The sequence below is a fragment of the Kogia breviceps genome, chromosome 4, assembly GCF_026419965.1.
Source record: "Kogia breviceps isolate mKogBre1 chromosome 4, mKogBre1 haplotype 1, whole genome shotgun sequence".
Lineage (NCBI taxonomy): Eukaryota > Metazoa > Chordata > Mammalia > Artiodactyla > Physeteridae > Kogia > Kogia breviceps.
In genome coordinates this window covers 109,327,493-109,349,637 of record NC_081313.1, presented here as the reverse complement: position 1 = coordinate 109,349,637, position 22,145 = coordinate 109,327,493, and the positions used below count along the sequence as shown (strand labels likewise).

Sequence of the window (22,145 nt, the reverse complement as noted above, 5' to 3'; positions counted from 1 at the left end):
GAGCTGAGTATATTTCAGACTATTTTGTCTTTCAACAGATTTTTTTTCTTTAAATATATTAAAAACCTTACTTTAAAAAAAAACCTTTTATCTTTAAGTTTAAAACTTTCTTTCAAGTTGAGGGAATTATAGATAGAAATATATATCCCATTTTAATTATAACAAGTATAACACACACATATATATATAAAACAATAAAAATAGGATATCTGAGAGATGATACAAATGTTTTTATAGCATTGTGAAATGTGTTTTATGATTCTGAATTTGTTTCAGCCTGAAAAAGTTCCTGAACCTAGAGATACAAATTTTCAAACATTAAGATCTCATCACCTAAATATCAAAGTTCCATCATCTCACCAGAGGTCTGTTGTAGAAAGCAGTGCAGGTAGATCAGTTACTAAAGTTCTGCTGCCTCAGCCCCTCAAACCTGCATTGGTAAGCACTGGCCTTTTATTAACTAATTCTTGAAAAGACTATAAAAAGAAAATGTACTTATTAGGAAAATTTAGGTATGCATTAATGTTTTAGCAAATCTAGGAAAAAATGCAGAGAATCTATATACTTACAGCTATATACAGGCAGGTGTTTTTTAAATGGATTGACTGTTGACAGTTGTGTCACTTGAGACCACTGGGAAGAGATTATTCCGGCAGAATTAAGAGTTCAAGTGGCATATTGGAGGGGGCAATACCTGAGAAAGGAAAGTAGGGAGGAAGGAAGATTGGGCTGGAATAGCCTCAGTCTTCAATGCAGATCTGACAAAGGCTCTCCCAGTGGGGAGGTCTGGAGCAAAGATTGACCATTATTACAGGAATATTATGTTGGGCTGCTATGCTTAGATGTTGGCTGAGGCTTGCCGAAGAAGATGATGACCTCAACCTGAAAGCTGAAGCAGATTCTAAAGGTGTTGCAGCTGGGCACTATCAGCTAACTGCACTCCTTGCAGTGGAACAGCATGTATTATTTGTAACCTTTGCATGGCAATTCCTAGGGTAGAATAATCCCTATTGTTCAGATGAACAAATTAAAAGATTATATAGGTAATAAATTAGAGAACTAACATATTTAGTGTACTAGGTAAATATACCTATATTGTTTTTGATAAAATCTTCCTAATAAATATTGCTGATTATTTCTTGAACAACTAGTTTAAGAGATTTTAAGCCAGAAAGAAAGAGTTCAAGAAGGAAAAGACGAAAGAAAGAAAAAAGAAACCTAACACAACTTCCCTGTGATGTTCAGGTTATATGAGTTTAGGTTCCAGGCTTGGCAGCATATAATGCCACCTATTCAAAGAGATATATCATTTTTACCACATAGAGTTCTCTTGGAAGTTGTTTGACCTAGCTCAAGCCAAAAAATTCTTTAGTTTCATGTCTAGTATTTTAAAATTTAATTAGCATATTACAATTTTATTACTATGACATATGATCTAGTATACTATTAAAATTTTGTTTGTACTGTATTAAGGTATTTTATTTCTTTCTGCTGTTCAATTCCCTATTTCACAAAATACTGATAGAACACACATTCCAGTACTTCTGATAAGAAAAGCAGAGGCCCGTTAACAAGTACTCCGTCTTCACAAACAGCTGGTTTAATGGTAAGTGTTATTAGCATTTGGCACTTGTAGAATCTATTTTCTGGCTTCTTGTTCTTCCCATTATTCTATTTCTCTTAGACCAGGGGAATATCACATATAGACAATAATGTCTGTAATATCTGTTGCATAAACATACTTTCACTGGAAGTTCTCTATATACTGCTATACATGAAAGAAAGATTTCTATCTTCTTTAAAAAATTTTTTTTATTGTGGCAAAATATATGTAACATAAAATTTACCATTTTAACCATTTTTAAATGTACAGTTCAAGTACATTCACATTGTTGTGCAACCATCACCACCAACCATACTGAGAATTTTTTCATCTTGCAAAACTGAAATTTCATACCCATTAAACAGTAAATCCCCATTCCTCCCTCCCCCAGTCCCTTGTTACACCATTCTAATTTCTGTCTATGAATCTGACTGTTCTAGGTACTTCATATAAATGGAATCATACAGTATTTGTCTTTTTTGTGACTGACTTATTTCACTTAGCATAATGTCTTCAAGGTTTATCCATGTTGTAGCATGTGTCAGAATTTACTTCCTTTTTAAAGGCTAAATAATATTACATTGTATGAATATACCACATTTTGTTTATCCATTCTTCTGTCTATGCGCATTTGGTTGCTTCCATCTTTTGGCTATTGTGAATAATGCTCCTATGAACATGGGTGTAAAAATAACTCTTTGTGACCCTGCTTTCAATTCTTTGGGGTATATTACTTGAAGTGGAATTGCTAGATTCTATAGTAATTCTCTTTTTACCTTTTTGAGGAGCCACCATACTGTTTTCCATGTCGGTTGCACTATTTTACATTCCTACCACAATTTACAAAGGTTCCAACTTCTCTACATCGTGGCTAACACTTGTTACTTTCTGTGTTTTTTAAAAAATAATAGTTGTGAGATAGTATTCCTTGTGGGTTTTTTTTAACATCTTTATTGGAGTATAATTGCTTTACAATGGTGTGCTCCCACTACTGTACAACAAAATGAATCAGCCATACATATACACACATCCCCATAATCTCTTCCCTCTTGCATCTCCCTCCCTCCTACCCCGCTCTAGGTGGTCACAAAGCACCGAGCTGATCTTCCTATGCTATGCGGCTGCTTCCCACTAGCTATTGGTTTTACATTTGGTAGTGTATATATGTCCATGCCACTCTCTCACTTTGTGCCAGTTTACCCTTCCCCCTTCCATATCCTCAAGTCCATTCTCTAGTAGGTCTGCATCTTTATTCCCGTCTTGCCCCTAGGTTCTACATAACCCTTTTTAAAATTTGATTCCATATATATGTGTTAGCATACGGTATTTGTTTTTCTCTTTCTGACTTACTTCACTCTGTATGGCAGACTCTAGGTCCATCCACCTCACTCCAAATAACTCAATTTCATTTCTTTTTATGGCTGATTAATATTCCATTGTATATATGTGTCACATCTTCTTTATCCATTGATCTGTTGATGGACACTTAGGTTGCTTCCGTGTCTTGGCTATTGTAAATAGAGCAGCAATGACCATTGTGGTACATGACTCTTTTTGAATTATGGTTTTCTCAGGGTATATGCCCAGTATTGGGATTGCTGGGTTGTATGGTAGTGCTATTTTTAGTTTTTAAGGAAACTCCATAATGTTCTCCATAGTGGCTGTATCAATTTACATTCCCACCAACAGTGCAACAAGATTCCCTTTTCTCCACACCCTCTCCAGCATTTATTGTTTGTAGATTTTTTGTGATGGCCATTCTGACTGGTGTGAAATGATATCTCATTTTAGTTTTGATTTGCATTTCTCTAATGATTAATGATGTTGAGCATTCTTTTATGTGTTTGTTGGCATTCTGTATATCTTCTTTGGAGAAATGTCTGTTTAGGTCTTCTGCCCATATTTGGATTGAGTTGTTTGTTATTTTGATATTGAGCTGCATGAGCTGCTTATAAATTTTAGAGATTAATCCTTTGTCAGTTTCTTCATTTGCAAATATTTTCTCCTATTCTGAGGGTTGTCTTTTCGTCTTCTTTATGGTTTGCTTTTCTGTGCAAAAGCTTTTAAGTTTCATTAGGTCCCATTTGTTTATTTTTGTTTTTATTTCCATTTCTCTAGGAGGTGGGTCAAAAAGGATCTTACTGTGATTTATGTCAGAGTGTTCTGCCTATGTTTTCCTCTAAGTTTGACAGTGTCTGGCCTTAGATTAAGGTCTTTAATCCATTTGGAGTTTATTTTTGTGTATGGTGTTAGGAAGTGTTCTAATTTCATTCTTTTACATGTAGCTGTCCAGTTTTCCCAGCACCACTTATTGAAGAGTCTGTCTTTTCTCCACTGTATATTCTTGCCTCCTTTATCGAAGATAAGATGACCATATGTGCATGGGTTTATCTCTGGGCTTTCTATCCTGTACCATTGATCTATATTTCTGTTTTTGTGCCAGTACCATACTGTCTTGATTACTGTAGCTTTGTAGTATACTCTGAAGTCAGGGAGCCTGATTCCTCCAGCTCCTGTTTTTCTTTCTCAAGATTGCTTTGGCTATTTGGGGTCTTTTGTGTTTCCATACAAATTGTGAAATTTTTTGTTCTAGTTCTGTGAAAAATGCCAGTGGTAATTTGATAGGGATTGCACTGAATCTGTAGATTGCTTTGGGTAGTATAGTCATTTTAGGAATGTTGATTCTTCCAATCCAAGAACATGGTATATCTCTCTGTCTGTTTGTATCATATTTAATTTCTTTCATCAGTGTCCTATAATTTTCTTCATGCAGGTCTTTTTTCTCCTTAGGTAGGTTTATTCCTAGATATTTTATTCTTTTTGTTGCAATGGTAAATGAGAGTGTTTTCTTAATTTCACTTTCAGATTTTTCATCATGGGTGTATAGGAATGCAAGAGATTACTGTGCATTAATTTTGTATCCTGCTGCTTTACGAAATTCATTGATTAGCTCTAGTAGTTTTCTGGTAGCATCTTTAGTATTCTCTATGTATAGTATCATGTCATCTGCATACAGTGACAGCTTTACTTCTTCCTTTCAGATTAGGATTCCTTTTATTTCTTTTTCTTCTCTGATTGCTGTGGCTAAAACTTCCAAAACTATGTTGAATAAGAGTGGTGAGAGTGGGCAACCTTGTCTTGTTCCTGATCTTAGTGGAAATAGTTTCAGTTTTTCACCATTGAGGATGATGTTGGCTGTGGGTTCGTCATATATGGCCTTTATTATGTTGAGGTAAGTTCCCTCTGTGCCTCGTTTCTGGAGGGTTTTTATCATAAATGGGTATTGAAGTTTGTTGAAAGCTTTCTCTGCATCTATTGACATGATCATAAGGTTTTTCTTCTTCAATTTATTAATATATTGTATCCCGTTGATTGATTTGCGTATATTGAAGAATCCTTGCATTCCTGGAATAAACCCCACTTGAGCATGGTGTATGATCCTTTTAATGTGCTGTTGGATTCTGTTTGCTAGTATTTTGTTGAGGATTTTTGCATCTATATTCATCAGTGATATTGGCTTGTAATTTTCTTTCTTTGTGATGTCTTTGTCTGGTTTTGGTATCAGGGTGATGGTGGCGTCGTAGAATGAGTTTGGGAGTGTTCCTCCGTCTGCTATATTTTGGAAGAGTTTCAGAAGGATAGATGTTAGCTCTTCTCTAAATGTTTGATAGAATTCGCCTGTGAATTCATCTGGTCCTGAGCTCTTGTTTGTTGGAAGATTTTTTTATTTTTATTTTTTTCGGTACGCAGGCCTCTCACTGTTGTGTTCTCTCCCATTGTGGGGCACAGGCTCCGGACACACAGGTTCAGCGGCCATGGCTCATGGAACTAGCCTCTCCACGGCATGTGGGATCTTCCCGGACCAGGGTACGAACACGTGTCCCCTGCATCGGCAGGCAGACTCTCAACCACTGTGCCACCAGGGAAGCTCTGTTGGAAGATTTTAAATCAGTTTCACTTTCAGTGCTTGTGATTGGTCTGTTTATATTTTCTATTTCTTCCTTGTTCAGTCTCGGAAGGTTGTGCATTTCTATGAATTTGTCCAATCCTTCCAGGTTGTCCATTTTATTGGCATATAGTTGCTTGTAGTAATCTCTCATGGTCCTTTGTGTTTCTGCAGTCTCAGCTGTTACTTCTCCTTTTTCATTTCTAATTCTATTGATTTGAGTCTTCTCCCTTTTTTTCTTGATGAGTCTGGCTAATGGTTTATCAATTTTGTTTATCTTCTGAAAGAAACAGCTTTTAGTTTTATTGATCTTTGCTACTGTTTCCTTCATTTCTTTTCCATTTATTTCTGATATGATATTTATGATTTCTTTTCTTCTGCTGACTTTGGGGTTTTTTTGTTCTTCTTTCTCTAATTGCTTTAGGTGCAAATTTAGACTGTTTATTCGAGATGTTTCCTGTTTCTTAAGGTAGGATTGTATTGCTCTAAACTTCCCTCTTAGAACTGCTTTTGCGGCATCACATAGGTTTTGGGCTGTCGTGTTTTCATTGTTATTTGTTTCTAGATATTTTTTGATTTCCTCTTTGATTTCTTCAGTGATCTCTTTGTTATTAAATAGTGTATTGTTTAGCTTCCATGTGTTTGTATTTTTTTACAGATTTTTTCCTGTAATTGATATCTAGTCTAATAGCATTGCGATTGGAAAAGATACTTGATATGATTTCAAATTTCTTAAATTTACCAAGGCTTGATTTGTGACCCAAGATATGATCTATCCTGAAGAATGTTCCATGAGCACTTGAGAAGAAAGTGTATTCTGTTGTTTTTGGGTGGAATGTCCAATAAATATCAATTAATTCCATCTTCTTTAACGTATCATTTAAAGCTTGTGTTTCCTTATTTGTTTTCGTTTTGGATGATCTGTCCATTGGTGTAAGTGGGATGTTAAAGTCCCCTACTATGATTGTGTTACTGTCGATTTCCCCTTTTATGGCTGTTAGCATTTGCCTTATGTATTGAGGTGCTCCTATGTTGGGTGCATAAATATTTACAATTGTTATATCTTCTTCTTGGATTGAACCCTTGATCGTTATTTAGTGTCCTTCTTTGTCTCTTGTAATAGTCTTGATTTTAAAGTCTATTTTGTCTGATATGAGAATTGCTACTCCAGATTTCTTGTAATTTCCATTTGCATGGAATATCTTTTTCCCTCCCCTCACTTTCAGTCTGTATGTGTCTCTAGGTCTGAAGTGGGTCTCTTGTAGACAGCATATATATGGGTCTTGTTTTTGTATCCATTCAGCCAGTCTATGTCTTTTGGTTGGAGACTTCAATCCATTTATATTTAGGGTAGCTATCAATATGTATGTTCCTATTACCATTTTCTAAATTGTTTTGGGTTTGTTATTGTAGGTGTTTTTCTTCTCTTGTGTTTCCTGCCTAGAAAAGTTCCTTTATCATTTGTTGTAAAGCTGGTTTGGTGGTGCTGAATTCTCTTAGCTTTTGCTTGTCTGTAAAGGTTTTGATTTCTCCATCAAATCTGAATGAGATCCTTGCTGGGTAGAGTAATCTTGGTTGTAGGTTTTTCTCCTTCATCACTTTAAATATGTCCTGCCACTCCCTTCTGGCTTGCCGAGTTTCTGCTGAATGATCAGCTGTTAACCTTATGGGGATTCCCTTGTGCATTATTTGTTGTTTTTTCCTTGCTGTTTTTAATATGTTTTCTTTGTATTTAATTTTTGATAGTTTCATTTATATGTGTCTTGGCATGTTTCTCCTTGGATTTATCCTGTATGGGACTCTGTGCTTCCTGGACTTGATTAACTATTTCCTTTCCCATATTAGGGAAGTTTTCTACTATAATCTCTTCACATATTTTCTCAGTCCCTTTCTTTTTCTCTTTTTCTTCTGGGACTCCTATAATTCGAATGTTGGTGTGTTTAATGTTGTCCCAGCAGTCTCTGAGACTGTCCTCAATTCTTTTCATTCTTTTTTCTTTATTTTGCTCTGTAGTAGTTATTTCCACTATTTTACCTTCCAGGTCATTTATCCATTCTTCTGCCTCAGTTATTCTGCTATTGATCCCTTCTAGAGAATTTTTAATTTCATTTATTGTGTTGTTCATCACTGTTTGCTCTTCAGTTCTTCTAGGTCCTTGTTAAACGTTTCTTGTATTTTCTCCATTCTATTTCCAAGATTTTGGATCATCTTTACTATTATTATTCTGAATTCTTTTTCAGGTAGACTGCCTATTTCCTCTTCATTTGTTAGGTCTGGTGGGTTTTTACCTTGCTCCTTCATCTGCTGTGTGTTTCTCTCTCTTCTCATTTTGCTTGACTTACTGTGTTTGGGGTTTCGTTTTCACAGGCTGCAGGTTCGTAGTTCCTGTTGTTTTTGGTGTCTGTCCCCAGTGGCTAAGGTTGGTTCAGTGGGTTGAGCAAGCTTCTTGATTGAGGGGACTAGTGCCTGTGTTCTGGGGGATGAGGCTGGATCTTGCCTTTCTGGTGGTTGAGGCTGGATCTTGTCCTTCTGGTGGGCAAATCCACGTCTGGTGGTATGTTTTGGGGTATCTGTGGCCTTCTTTTGATTTTAGGCAGCCTCTCTGCTAATGGGTGGGGTTGTGTTCCTGTCTTGCTAGTTGTTTGGCATAGGGTATCCTGCACTGTAGCTTGCTGGTCGTTGAGTAGAGCTCGGTCTTGGTGTTGAGATAGAGATCTCTGGGAGATTTTCACCGTTTGATATTACGTGGAGCTGGGAGGTCTCTTATGGACCAGTGTCCTGAACTTGGCTCTCCCATCTCAGAGGCACAGCCCTGATGCCTGGCTGGAGCACCAAGAACCTGTCATACACACAGCTCAGACCTGGTACGTGGGGAGTTTCTTGCCTTTTGGGAGGTCTGAGTTCTTCTGCCAGCATTCAGTAGGTGCTTTGTAGGAGTGGTTCCACATGTAGATGTATTTCTGATGTATTTGTGGGGAGGAAGGTGATCTCCACGTCTTACTCCTCCGCCATCTTGAAGCTCCTCTCTCTCCTTGTGGTTTTGATTTGTATTTCCCTAATGGCTAGTGATGTTGAGCATCTTTTCATATGCTTATTGTCCATTTTTATATCTTCTTTTGAGAAATGTCTTTTCAAGTCCTTTGCCCATTAAAAAAAATCAGGTTGTTTATTTTTTTGGTGTTCAATTGTAGAAGTTCTTTATATATTCTAGATATTAACCCCTTATCAGATATATGGTTTGCAAATATTTTCTCCCATTTTGTGGGTTACCTTTTCATTCTGTTATAGTGTCCTTTGATGTACAAAAGTTTTAAATTTTTATGTAGTGCAGTTTATCTTTTGTTGTTGTTTTTGTTGCCTTTGCTGTTGTGTCATATCCAAGAATTCATTATCAAATGCAGTGTCATGAAGGTTTCTCCCTGTGTTTTCTTCTAAGAACCTATAATTTAGGTGTTACCCAGCCAAGGTTCTTCTTAGGTTCAACTAAACAGCAGGTATACAGCTTGCAAGCAGAGCAGGATCAGATGTTCCTCTTCAGCAGGAGCAGTCCTCACAGAAGTCCATGTAGTAGCTTACGTAGCAGTCTGGGTACAGCTCAGATACAAGGAGATGTGATCCAGTATCTTTTGTAATAACACATAGGTGTAGTTTCCAGGGTCCCCACAAGGGATATGCCTAATTGCAAGAGTCAGGGAAGCCCAAAATATGGTGCCTTTTCTAGTATTTATTTACTTATAGTGCATGTATAGTTCCTCCCAGTCCAGATGCAATTTCTCAGTCAGATACCATTTTTACTCCAAACAATGTTACCTAGTAATACAATTGACATTCTTACCTTTATCCTAGTGGAACAGAGCTGGAGAGTTAACCAAAGATCACTTTTTCAAGATGGGGAAAAGGTTTCTGTGATCACTCTGCTCATAATCTTTCTGGTGTTCTAAAGATTAATACTTTTTCCAGAAAATGACTTTCATTTTTTATTCATTTTTGCTTTGTATTTTGGGTTAAAATGTATATATGAGAAATAAGTGTTTAAAAATGAGTTTTTTCCCCTACAAAACTAATCTATTGACTATTTTGTAAATACCAACATCTTTTCAAAATTAAGCTATAATTGACATTTTATAAAATTCACCTTGCTAAAGTGTGAATTCAGTGACTTTTAGTATACTCAGAAGGTTGTGCAGCCATTACCCCCTAATTTAGGAACATTTTTAGGAACATTTTTCATCACCCCCTTAGCAGTCACTTACCATTCCCCCCATCTCACACTTCAGCTCCTGGAAATTACTAATCTACTTTCTGTGTCTTTAGGTTTGCTTATTAATAAGTGGCCATTTCATATAAATTGTATCATACAGTACTTTTGTGTCTAGCTGCTTTCACTTATAATATTTTCAAGATTCATCCATGTTACAGCATTTATCAGTACCTTGTTCCTTATTTATGGCTGAATAATATCCCATTATAAGGATACACCACATTTTATTTTCTAATTCATCAGTTTAAGGGCATTTGGATGAATAATAGTGCTATGAGTGTTCATGTACAAGACTTTGTATGGATATATGTTTTCAGTTTTCTTGGGTATTTACCTATAAGTGGAAGATGAATTAATCTGTTATATGGTAACTGTATGTTTCATACTTTTTTTGTGGTGGACTTTTATTTTTTTTTTTTTTTTTTTTTTTTTTTTTTGCGGTATGCGGGCCTCTCACTGTTGTGGCCTCTCCCATTGCGGAGCACAGGCTCCGGACGCGCAGGCCTAGTGGCCATGGCTCACGGGCTTAGTTGCTCCGCGGCATGTGGGATCTTCCCGGACCAGGGCACGAACCCGTGTCTCCTGCATCGGCAGGCGGATTCTCAACCGCTGCGCCACCAGGGAAGCCCTGTGGTGGACTTTTAAAAACAGCTTTATTGAGGTACAGTTCACCTATTTAGAGTATAAATTTCAGCGTTTTTTAGTATATTCACAAATATGTGTCATTATCACCCCAGTCAATTTTAGAACATTTTTATCACCTCAAAAAGAAACGCTGTACCCTTTAACCATTACTATTATCCCCTTATTCCTCCATCCCACTATCTGGCCCCAAGCAACCACTAATCCACTTTCCATCTCAGTAGATTTCCTGGATATTTTATATGAATAAAATCATATAATATGTAGTCTTTTGTGACTAACTTCTTTTACTTAGCATAATGTTTTCAAGGTATCAGTACTTCTTTCCTTTTCATGGCCAAACAATATTCTATTGTGTTCATGGCCATTTGAGTTATTTCTGCCTTTGGACTATTATGAATAAAGCTGCCATAAACATTCAGGTACAAGCTTTCGTGTGGATATATATTTTCTCTTGAGTATATACCTAGAAGTAAAATTGAAGGGTTATATGGTAACTCTATGGTTGATCATTAGAGGAATTGATAGACTGTTTTCCAGAGTGGTTGAATAGTTTTACATTCCCAGCAGCAGTGTGTGAGTGTTCTAATTTGTCTATATTCTTACCAACACTTACTATCATCCATCTTTTGGGGTGTGAAGTTGTATCTCATTGTGATTTTGTAATGGAGCTTATTGGACCTTTGTATATCTTCTTTGGAGAAATGTCTACTCAGATCCTTTGCTCATTTAAAAGTTAGGTTATTTGTCTTTTTATTGTTGAGTTGTAAGTGTTCTTTATATGTTCTAGATACTAGACCCTTATCAGATAAATGATTTTCAAATATTTTTCCATTTCTGTAGGTAAATACCAGTGTCTTTTAATAAATAAAAATACTTTTGAGAACACTTAATGGCTTAACATTTTAAGGTCTACATTTTGTTACCAAATGAGTCTGAGACTAATTGCCCTTTGGTTCTTATACACCAAATGAGGCATCTAGATTCCCCTCAATTCCAAGCTGTCATTCCTTGTCTAACTACACTGAAAGGAGGCCAATTGACTCAAGTACTTCTGGAGATTTTCATTTTCTAGGGCCTCACTTTAATGTGACCTTCCTAACACTGTTTCAAGATACACACTGATAAGCCTGATGTTGTTCTGTCCTCCTACAAGGAAGAGGAGCTAGGCAAGGTCAGACGCCCCCCACTCCCTACCCAGCACAGTTGATAATTCATTTTGGGCACACATACATGTGGTGTAGCCTAGGTTCAGGCCAAACCTAGTCTGATCTGGAACTTCAACATGACAAAGCTTCTTGGAATCCCAAACTAAAGAGTATGGATCATGACTTTGGTTTTAAATATTTTGAATTTGATGTAGAAATATGTGGTGATTTAAGTAACCTGATAATGATATGGTTCTCAGGAAAGAGATAGAGATTTAAAAATCTCTAGTGTACAACTGGTAGGCAAAAAGAAGGCAAGGGTAGAACACTGGGGAAGGCTGACAGCTAAGGGAAGAACAGGAGAAATTATTCCATGAGTTGTAGTTGCTGGGTATGTGAATTTCATTTAGTAGGCACTTAATATATATAAATTAAATTGTACTTTAGCAAATGAAAATTCCTATTTAAAAAATAATATTAAAGCCAAAGAGCCTTGTATTCTTTATAGATTCACTTGTTCCCAGTTAAACATGCATCTTTTGAAGAAGTATTTCTAAATATCAGCAATTATATTAATTCAGATAAAATTATTCATGTCAAGTTCACAAGAAAATCATTCTATTGAGAGAGTAGTTCAACTTTTCTTTAATTAAAAATATTGTTTTTGCAACATTGAGCTTCTACAAAAGAGTAATATATTCTTTTATAGATTGATTTGTCCTCAGTGCAAAAAACATCTTCTGAAGAACTGTTTCCAAATGTCAGCAATTATGTTAATTCAAAGGAAATTGTTCCTGTGTCAACTTTGCAAGAAAATTCTTCAAATGAGGTAGTATATTCAAATTTTCCTTCACTTACTAAAAGAAATAATTACTGTTATATTGGATACTTTGTATATGAGATACTTTAAGAGATCTGTAACTCAGTTGAGGCTAACATCATCTACATGTGGAGTCAGCTAACAGATATAATTCCAAATAAAGGATATTAGGCTGTGACAGCGAAAACACTTTGCATCATCAGGACCTAGGGATATTAAACAACTAGAGGAAATAGTATTATCCTGCTTGAATCCAAAACTCAGTTTTTGTCTGTTCATATAAATTGTAGACATCAACCTAGTGTGTTAGAATGAATATATGGAAGTACTATGATCCACTAGTAAAATTCATAACTCCAAGGGCCTTGGGGGGTGGGATGGGAGTAAAGAAAGAGGATGACCAGGAAAAGAGAGAAGAACAGAAGAAAGAGAGGGAGATAGAAAGAGACAGAAAGAAGGGGAGAGAGGGCAGACAAGAGAGACAAAGAATAAGACAAGAAAGAGGCAGAGAGAAAAAGAAATCAAAAGGCAGAACTTAGGGATGGGTAGTGGTTCATTGCAGCTAGACCTTTTCACTGTGACCCTGGAGTGAAGGTGGGGATGCAGGTGGTGAGGAGAAAGCTGGCGATTAGATTGTAGAGATCAACAGGGGCCAGTATCAAGAGCATCTTATAATCCATGTTAAGGAATTTGGATTTTTTCTGAGGGGGCGCTGGTAAGGGATTGTAAACAGGATATATCAAATGTTCTTGTATAAAGTTTATTTTGGCTCCAGGGGTGGAGAACAGATTGTAAAAGGCTGAGACTATAGGCAACTTGAGGGATAATCTCCAGAGAAAGAGAGTAAGAGAAAGAAAGACTATAGGGTAAGAGGCTTAAGGATAGTAAAAATAGTTTGAAATAGGAGTTTGGGGGAATGGAAGAATTAGGGAAACCAAGAATATAGCCCATTGCTGAGATCCCAGTTGAAACTGAGAACTATTGCTTTTTAAAAAAACATTCTTTATTGAGGTATAATATAATTGACATGCAATAAACTGCACATATTTAAAGTGTGCAATTTAAAAGTTTTCACATATGTAAGCACCTTTGAAACAACCACCACAATCAAGATAGTGGAAATATCCATCACCAAAATTTCCTCCTACCATTTTATAATTTCTTTCTTCCTGCCCCACCCTCTGCTCCCTAAGCAACTACTGATCTAGTTACTGTCATTATAGATGGGATTTTGGAGGGTGGGGGGGAGAGAGAGAGAGAGAGAGAGAGAGGGAGAGAGAGAGAGAGAGAGAGAGAGAGAGAGAGAGAGAGAGAGAGAGGGAGGGAGGGAGGGAGGGAGGGAGAGAGAGAGGGAGAGAGAGAGAGAGAGAGAGAGAGTTTTTTGGTCTGGCTTCTTTTACTCAGCATAATTATGAGATTCAGCCATATTGTTGAGTGTATCAATACTTTGTTCCTTTTTATTGCTAAGTAGTATTCCATTGCATGGTATACAATAATTTATTTAACCATTCACCTATTTATGGACATTCAGATTGTTTAGCTGCTGGGAACATTTGTGTACAAGTATTTGTATTGACAAAGAATCTCTCCTTGATCAAACTTGAGTTAGGCTACTCTGAGCCCTCTTCTCAACTTGGCCTTGACCTTGGGCTTCTGCGTCCATCCTTGAATACAGTTTTAGCAAGAATTCTGCTACGTCAGTTTAGAGAGAGTCCCCCACCCGATACCTGATCACCCTGGCTGCCTTTAGCAGCCTGGCCTATTAAGTCTAATTCAGTTCCTGGACCCAATTTCAACGAGTGTGCAATGGGGAGGGTTTTCCCACACCTCCAACAAGCGATGCTCCAGGCACCAACTGGGTATCATAGATTTCAACCCAATTCTGACACTATCTACCCAGAGGTAGTATCAGATTCTGAAGGTAAAGGACTCCGTCCCACAGGAACACCTTCCACTTCAGACACCAATTGCAAGCCCAGGTTATTACCTATGTTTCTGACAGACTGGCTACAAATTAGAGGTTCCTATGACCCCATTCTTGGACTTCAGACTCCAGTCACAAGTCCAGGTTGTTACATTTACTTCTGACTTACTGGCTATAAATCAGAGGTTCTCACAGCCCTCTCCTTGGGTTTGATTAATTTTCTAGAACAGCTCACAGAACTCAGAAAAACATTTTCCTGTATCCATTTACAGGATAAAGGAACAGCCAGATAGAAGACATGCATAGGGAAAGGTATGAGGAAACGGTGCAGATCTTCCATGCTTTTTCTTGGAGTGCCTTTCTCCCCGAATCTCACCAACCCAGAAGCTGTTTGAACCCTGTACTTTTGGAGTTTTATGGGGGCTTCATTACACAGGCATGGTTGATTAAATCAATGGCCATTGGTGATTCATTCAACCTCTAGCTCCTCTCTCTTCCCTTATGAGGAGAGGTTATGGTGTGGGCCTGAAATTTCCAACCCTGTAATCACATAGCTGGTTTCCCTGGCAACCAGCCCCATCCTTTTTTAAAAAAATTAATTAACCTATTTATTTATTTTTTGGCTGTGTTGGGTCTTTGTTGTTGCACGCGGGCTTTCTCTAGTTGTGGTGAGCGGGGGCTACTCTTCATTGCGGTGCATGGGCTTCTCATTGTGGTGGCTTCTCTTGTTGCAGAGCATGGGCTCTAGGTGCGCAGGCTTCAGTAGTTGTGGCATGTGGGCTCAGTAGTTGTGGCTCACAGGCTCTAGAGCGCAGGCTCAGTAGTTGTGGCACACAGGTTTAGTTGCTCGATGACATGTGGGATCTTCCCGGACAGGGCTCGAACCCGTGTCCCCTGCATTGGCAGGTGGATTCTTAACCACTGTGCCACGAGGGAAGTCCCTCATCCTTAAATGCAGTTCAAAAGTCACTTTATTAATGTAACAAAAGATACCTCATTGCTCTCATCACTTAGAAAATTCCAAGGGTTTTAGGAGCTCTATGCCAGAAATGGGGGCAAAGATCAAATATATATTTCCTGTCGTAAATCATAGTATCACAGGTCAGTTTAGCAAGAATCCCCGTACCCTTGATGTCTCCTCATAGCAGTTTTCCGTCCTCTGATGCCTTCACTCTCTTCATTGGCTATAAATCCCCAGCTGTCTTTGCTGTATTTGGAGTTGGACCCAATCTATCTCTGCTATTGCAGTACCCCTATTACAATAGTTTTGAATAAAGTCTTCCTTATTGTTTTAACAAGTATCAGAATATACTTTCTTTTACAGTATGGATGTATATTTTCTTTCCTCTTGGGTAGATATCTAAGAGTGGAAATTGCCAAGCTGTTTTCCAAAGTGGTATACCATATCTTACATTTCCACTAGCAGTGTTTGAAACATGTAGTTGCTTGTGAAACAGTGTCATTTGAAGAACATAAATTTTTAACTTCAATGAAGTCCAACTTGTCAGTTTTTTAATGGGGTGTGCTTTTGTTGTCATATCTGGGAAATCTTTGCCTAACACAAGGTCACAAAGATATTCTATGTTTTCTTTTTTTTTTTTTTTAGTAAATTTATTTATTTTGGGCTGTGTTGGGACTTCATTGCTACATGCAGGCTTTCTCTAGTTGCAGCGAGTGGGGGCTACTCTTTGTTGCAGTGCACGGGCTTCTCACTGTGGTGGCTTCTCTTGTTATGGAGTACGGGCTCTAGGCACGTGGGCTTCAGTAGTTGTGGCTTGCGGGCTCTAGAGCGCAGGCTCAGTAGTTGTGGCGTACAGGCCCAGTTGCTCCGCAGCATGTGGGGTCTTCCCAGACCAGGGATTGAACCCGTGTCCCCTGCATTGGCAGGCAGATTCTTAACCACTGCGCCATCAGGGAAGTCCGATCTTCTATGTTTTCTTCTAGAAGTTTTATAGTTTAAAGTTTTACACTTATGCCTATGAATTAACTTTTTTTTTAAGGGAACGCTATTTATTTATTTTTGGCTGTGTTGGGTCTTCATTTCTGTGTGAGGGCCTTCTCTTGTTGTGGTGAGTGGGGGCCACTCTTCATCACGGTGCACAGGCCTCTCACTGTCGCGGTCTCTCTTGTTGTGGAGCACAAGCTCCAGATGCGCAGGCTCAGTAGTTGTGGCTCATGGGCCTAGTTGCTCCGTGGCATGTGGGATCTTCCCAGACCAGGGCTCGAACCCGTGTCCCCTGCATTGGCAGGCAGATTCTCAACCACCACGCCACCAGGGAGGCCCTGAATTAATTTTATTATATGATATAAGGTATGGATTCAAGTTCATTTTTTTGCATATTGACATTCAGTTATTCTAGCACCATTTGTGGAAATGCTATCCTTTCTTCACTGTATTGCCTTTGCATCTTTGCCGAAAAACAGTTATCCCTATATATGTATGAGTTTGTGTCTGGATTCTCTATATTGTTCCATTCATCTACTTGTCTACCTTTATGCCAATACCATGCAGTATTGAATAATGTGGCACTATAGTAATTCTTGAAATCAGATAGTGTTACCCGTCTAACTTTGTTATTCTTTTTCAGTTGTTTTGGCTATTCTAGGTCCTTTGCATTTGTATATGAATTTTAGGATCAGCTTGTCAATTTCTACAAAAAAAAAAAACTCTGATGGGATTTTGATTAAGATTGCATTGAATCTGTAGATTAATTTGAGGGTAACTGACATCATAAGAAGATTGAGTTTCCCATCTTAAGAAAAAGGTGTATCTGTCCATTTATTTAGGTGTTCTTCAATATCTCTCCGAAATATTTTGTAATTTTTACTGAACAGGTCATTATTTTCACCTGATGTTATTATCTGTCACCTAATTTCAATATTTCATATTTTTGATGCTACTAATTTCAATTTCTCACTATTCATTGCTAGCATATAGAAATACACATTTTTTTGTATTTGATTATTATATTAGTCTTCTTGGGCCGCCATAACAAAATACCATAGACTGGGGGGGATTAAACAACAGAAGTTTAGTTTTTCCCAGTTCTGGAGGCCAGGAAGTCCAAGACCAAAGTGCTGGCCTATTCAGTTCCTGATAGGGCTCTTTTCCTCGCTTGTAGATGGCCACCATCTTTCTATGACTTCACATGGTCTTTTCTCTCTTTGCACAAAGAAAGAGAGGGCTCTGGTGTTTCTTCCTTTTCTTATGAGGGCACCAGACCTCTCAGATTTGGACCTCACCCTTATGTACTCATATCTCCCTCTCATAGACCCTATCTCCAAATACAGTCTCATTGAGGGTTATGACTTCAACATATGAATTTTGTAGGGACACAAACACTCAGTTCATAACAAAGGTACTGTAAACTTGCTAGTCTTAATTATTAGCGCTAGTAGTTTCTTCCCCTAAAGGTTCCATTAGACCGTAGGCGATAATGTCATCTGTGAATAAAAACAGTTTTACTTCTTACTTTCCAATATGGATGCCTTTTTTTTCTTACATAATTGCATTGGCTCCATCCTCCTTTACAATGTTGAGAGAGAGCAGTAGGGAGAGCAGACATCCTTGCAGCAGTTCACTATTAAGTATGATATTATCTGTAAGTTTTTCTTAGGTTGAGGAAGTTGCCTTCTATTCCTAATATGCTTGAGAGAGTTTATCAGGAATGGATGTTGGATTTTTGCTAAAGGTACTTCTTGTGTCTTTTAAGGTGATCATAGGGTTTTTCTTTTTCAGTTTGTTAATATGGTGAATTGATGATGATTGTGAATTGAATATAATATAATTGAATATAATATATTGATTGACATTATGTTAAATCAACTCTGCATCTTAGGATAAACCCTACTTGGTTGTGGTGTATTTTTCTTTTTATATATTTTTGGATTTGATTTGCTTAAATTTTTGCATCATTGTTCATGAGGGTCTGTACTTTTATATTCTTTTGATGTGTATGTCTGGTTTTGGTATCAGAGTAATGATAACCTCATAGAACAAGTCGGGATTATTTCTTCCTTTTCAATTTTCTGGAAAAGAGATAGTATTATTTTTGCCTTAAATGTTGGGTGGAATTCACTATTGAAGCCATCTAGGCCTGGAATTTTCTTTGTTGGAAGGAAATAAACTATAGTTACAACCTCTTTAGGGCTATTCAACTTATCTCTTTCTTCTTGAGTGAACATTGGTAGTTTGTGTATTTCAAGTAATTTGTCTATTTTCTATAAACGTATTCATTTATTGTCAAATATTTATAATTTCTTATTATTGTTTAATATATTGGCATCTGTAGTAATGTAATCTTTCTCATTCCTAATATTGATAATTTGTGTCTTCTCTTTTTTTTTCCCTGAACAATCTGGTTTCTGCTCTGATATTTTCTTTAGTCTGCTTACTTTGGGTTTAATTAGCTCTTCTTTTTTTTAACTTTCTTAAGGTGGAAGCTGAGGTCATTGATATAAGACCTTTCTTCTTTTCTAATATAGGTTTTAATGCTACAGATTTCCTTCAACTACTGCTTTAGCAGCAACCCACAAGTTTTGACGTGCTGCGTTTTCATTTTCATGCACTTCAAATACTTTCCACTTTCCCTGTTTATTTATTCTTTGATCCATGGGCTGTTTAGAAGTGTTCTATTACCCAAATATCTGAAAAATTTCCAGAGATATTTCTGTTACACATTTCTAATTTCATTCCATTGTGGTCTGAGGCCATACTTTGTATGCCTAGAATCCTTTTAAATTTGTTGAGACATGTTTTATAACCAATATGGTTTATTTTGGTGAATATTCTGTGTGTACTTGAGCATAATGTGTATTCTGCTTTTGTTGGGTAAAGTGGTCTATAAATGTCAATCAGGTCAGATTGATTGGTAATGATGTTCAAGTTGACTGTTATATATCCTTGCTAATTTTTTGCCTACTTGGTCTATTGATTATTAAGAGGTATTTAAATCACGTACTGTAATGGTAGATTTCTCCTTTTAGTCCTATTCTTTTTTGTTTCACATATTTTGAAGCTCTGTTACTAGGTGTATAAACATTTACAGTGTTTAGGATTGTTATGTCTTCTTGATTAATTCACCCCTTTATCATGAAAGGTCTTATTTATCCGTAATATTCTTTGCATAGAAATCTCCTTTGTCTGATAGTAATATAGCTACTCCAGCTTTCTTTTGACTGTTGTTAGCATGGTGTCTATTTTTTTTTTTTTCGATATGCGGGCCTCTCACTGTTGTGGCCTCTCCCGCTGCAGAGCGCAGGCTCCGGACGCACAGGCTCAGTGGCCATGGCTCATGGGCCCAGCTGCTCCGCGGCATGTGGGATCTTCACAGACCGGAGCACGAACCCGTGTCCCCTGCATTGGCAGGCAGATTCTCAACCACTGCGCCACCAGGGAAGCCCAGCATGGTGTATATTTTTGCATCTTTTTACTTTAAAAAAATTTTTAGAGAAGTCTTAGTTTTATAGCAAAATTGAGAGGAAGGTTCAGTGATCTCTCATATACTCACTACTCCCACACATGCGTAGCCATAACCATTATCAACATCATTCACCAGAATGGTACATTTTTTTTTACCAAGAATAAGCCTACATTGACATATCATAATCACCCAAATCCATAGTTTAAATTAGACTTCAATCTTATTGTACATTCTGTGGGTTTGGACAAAAGTATAATGATATTACAGGCACACCTCAGAGATATTACAGGTTCAGTTCCAGACCACAGCAATAAAGTGAATATCACAATAAAGTGAGTTACACAAGTATTTTGGTTTCAAAAAACGTACATATAAAATTATATGCATATAAAATTATATTTATACTATACTGTAGTCGTTTAAGTGTGTAGTAACATTAAATTTTAAAAAACTTAATTAAAAAATACTGTATTGCTAAAAAATGCCAAAACAATTATAATAGTAACATCAAAGTTCACTGATTGCTAATGACCATAACAAATATAATAATGAAAACATTTGAAATATGTGTGAATTACCAAAATGTGACACAGAAACATGAAATGAGCAAATGTTGTTGGAAAAATGGCACCAGTAGACTTGCTGAACACAGGGTTGCCACAAAACTTCAATTTGTAAAAAAATACAGTATGTGCAAAGTGCAATAAAGCAGAGAGCAATAAAACAAGGTATGCCTGTAATTATAGTATTGTATAGAGTATTTTCACTGCCCTAAATATCCTCTGTGCTCTACCTTTCATCTCCCCTCACATACCCCTGACAATCTATGATCTTTTAATTTAATTATCTCCATAGTTTTCCCTCTTCCAAAATGTCATATAGTTGGAAACATACAGTATGTAGCTTTTTCAGTTTGGCTCCTTTCACTTAGTACTGTGCATTTTAGGTTCCTCCATGTCTTTTCAAGACTTAATAGCTCATTTCTTTTTAGCACTGAATGATATTCCATTGTCTGGATGTTTATTTATCCTTTCACCTACAGAAAGACATCTTGGTTGCTTCCAGGTTTTAGCAATTATGAATAAAAGCTGGTGTAAATATCCATGTGCAGATTTTTGTGTAGACGTAAGTTTTCAACTGATTTGGATAAATACCACGGAGTGAAATTGCTAGACCAAATGGTAAGAGTATGTTTAGTTTTGTAAGAAACCACCAAACTATCCTACAAAAAGGCTATACCATTTTGCAGGCCCACCAGCAAAGAATGAGGGTTCGTCTTGCTCCACATCTTCACCAACATTTACTGTTTTCAGTGTTTTGGGATTTGGCCATTCTAGTAGGTGTGTAGTGGAATCTCATTGTTGTTTTAATTTGCATATCCCTGATGTGAAAATATGATATGGAGCATCCTTTCCTATACTTACTTGCCAGCTGTATATCTTCTTCGGTGAGGTGTCTGTTAAGCTGTTTGGCCCATTTTTTAATTGTGTTTTTTGTTTTCTTATTGTTGAGTTAACAGCTCTTTGTATATTTTGGGGATTTTTGTTTTGTTCTATTATTTATTTATTTGTTTATTTATTTATTTATCTGGCTGTGTCTGGTCTTAGTTGAGGCATGTGGGCTCTTCATTGCAGTGTGTGGGCTTCTCTCTAGTTGTGATGCATAGGCTCTAGAGCACACGGGCTCAATAGTTGCAGCACACGGGCTCTCTAATTGTGGTGCATGGGCTCCAGAGCACGCAGGCTCAGTAGTTGCAGCACATGGGCTCTAGAGTGTGCAGGCTTAGTTGCCTCACGGCATGTGGGATGTTAGTTCTCCAACCAGGGGTCATTAGTCCCCTGCATTGGAAGGTGGATTCTTAACCACTGGACCATCAGGGAAGTCCCTCTTTGTATATTTTGAATAACAGTCCTTTATCAGATTTACCTTTTACAAATATTTTCTCCCAATTTGTGGCTTTTCTTCTAATTCTCTTGATACTCCCTTTTGCAGAGCAGAAGTTTTACATTTTAAGTAAATCTAGCTTATCAATTATTTCTTTCATGGATCATGTCTTTGATGTCATATCTAAAAAAGCATCACTATACCCAAATTCATCTAGGTTTTCTCCTATGTTATCTTTTAGGAGTTTCATAGTTTTGCATTTTACCTTTAGACCTGTGATCCATTTTGAGTTAATTTTGGTGAAGGTTGTAAGGTCTGTGTATAAATTCATTTTTTTTGTATGTGGATGTCCATTGTTCCAGCACCATTTGTTGAATAGAGTATTTTGCTTCATTGTATTTCCTTTGCTCCTTTGTCAAAGATCAGTTGAGTATATATGAGGGTGTATTTCTGGGTTCTCTCTTCTGTTCCATTGATCTATTTGTCCACTTTTT

The 22,145-nt window shown here is 37.2% G+C and overlaps 1 protein-coding gene across 1 annotated transcript in view; it reads left to right on the top strand.

Annotated features, from left to right (window-relative positions):
- Nucleotides 1–22,145, top strand: part of MEIKIN (meiotic kinetochore factor) — a 215,199-nt gene that overhangs the window by 77,569 nt on the left and 115,485 nt on the right. Inside the window, exons 9-10 of the mRNA XM_067031545.1 lie at nt 1,526–1,606; nt 12,310–12,429. Of these exons, the coding sequence (XP_066887646.1) occupies nt 1,526–1,606; nt 12,310–12,429 (201 nt within the window). The remainder of the gene's footprint in view (nt 1–1,525; nt 1,607–12,309; nt 12,430–22,145) is intronic.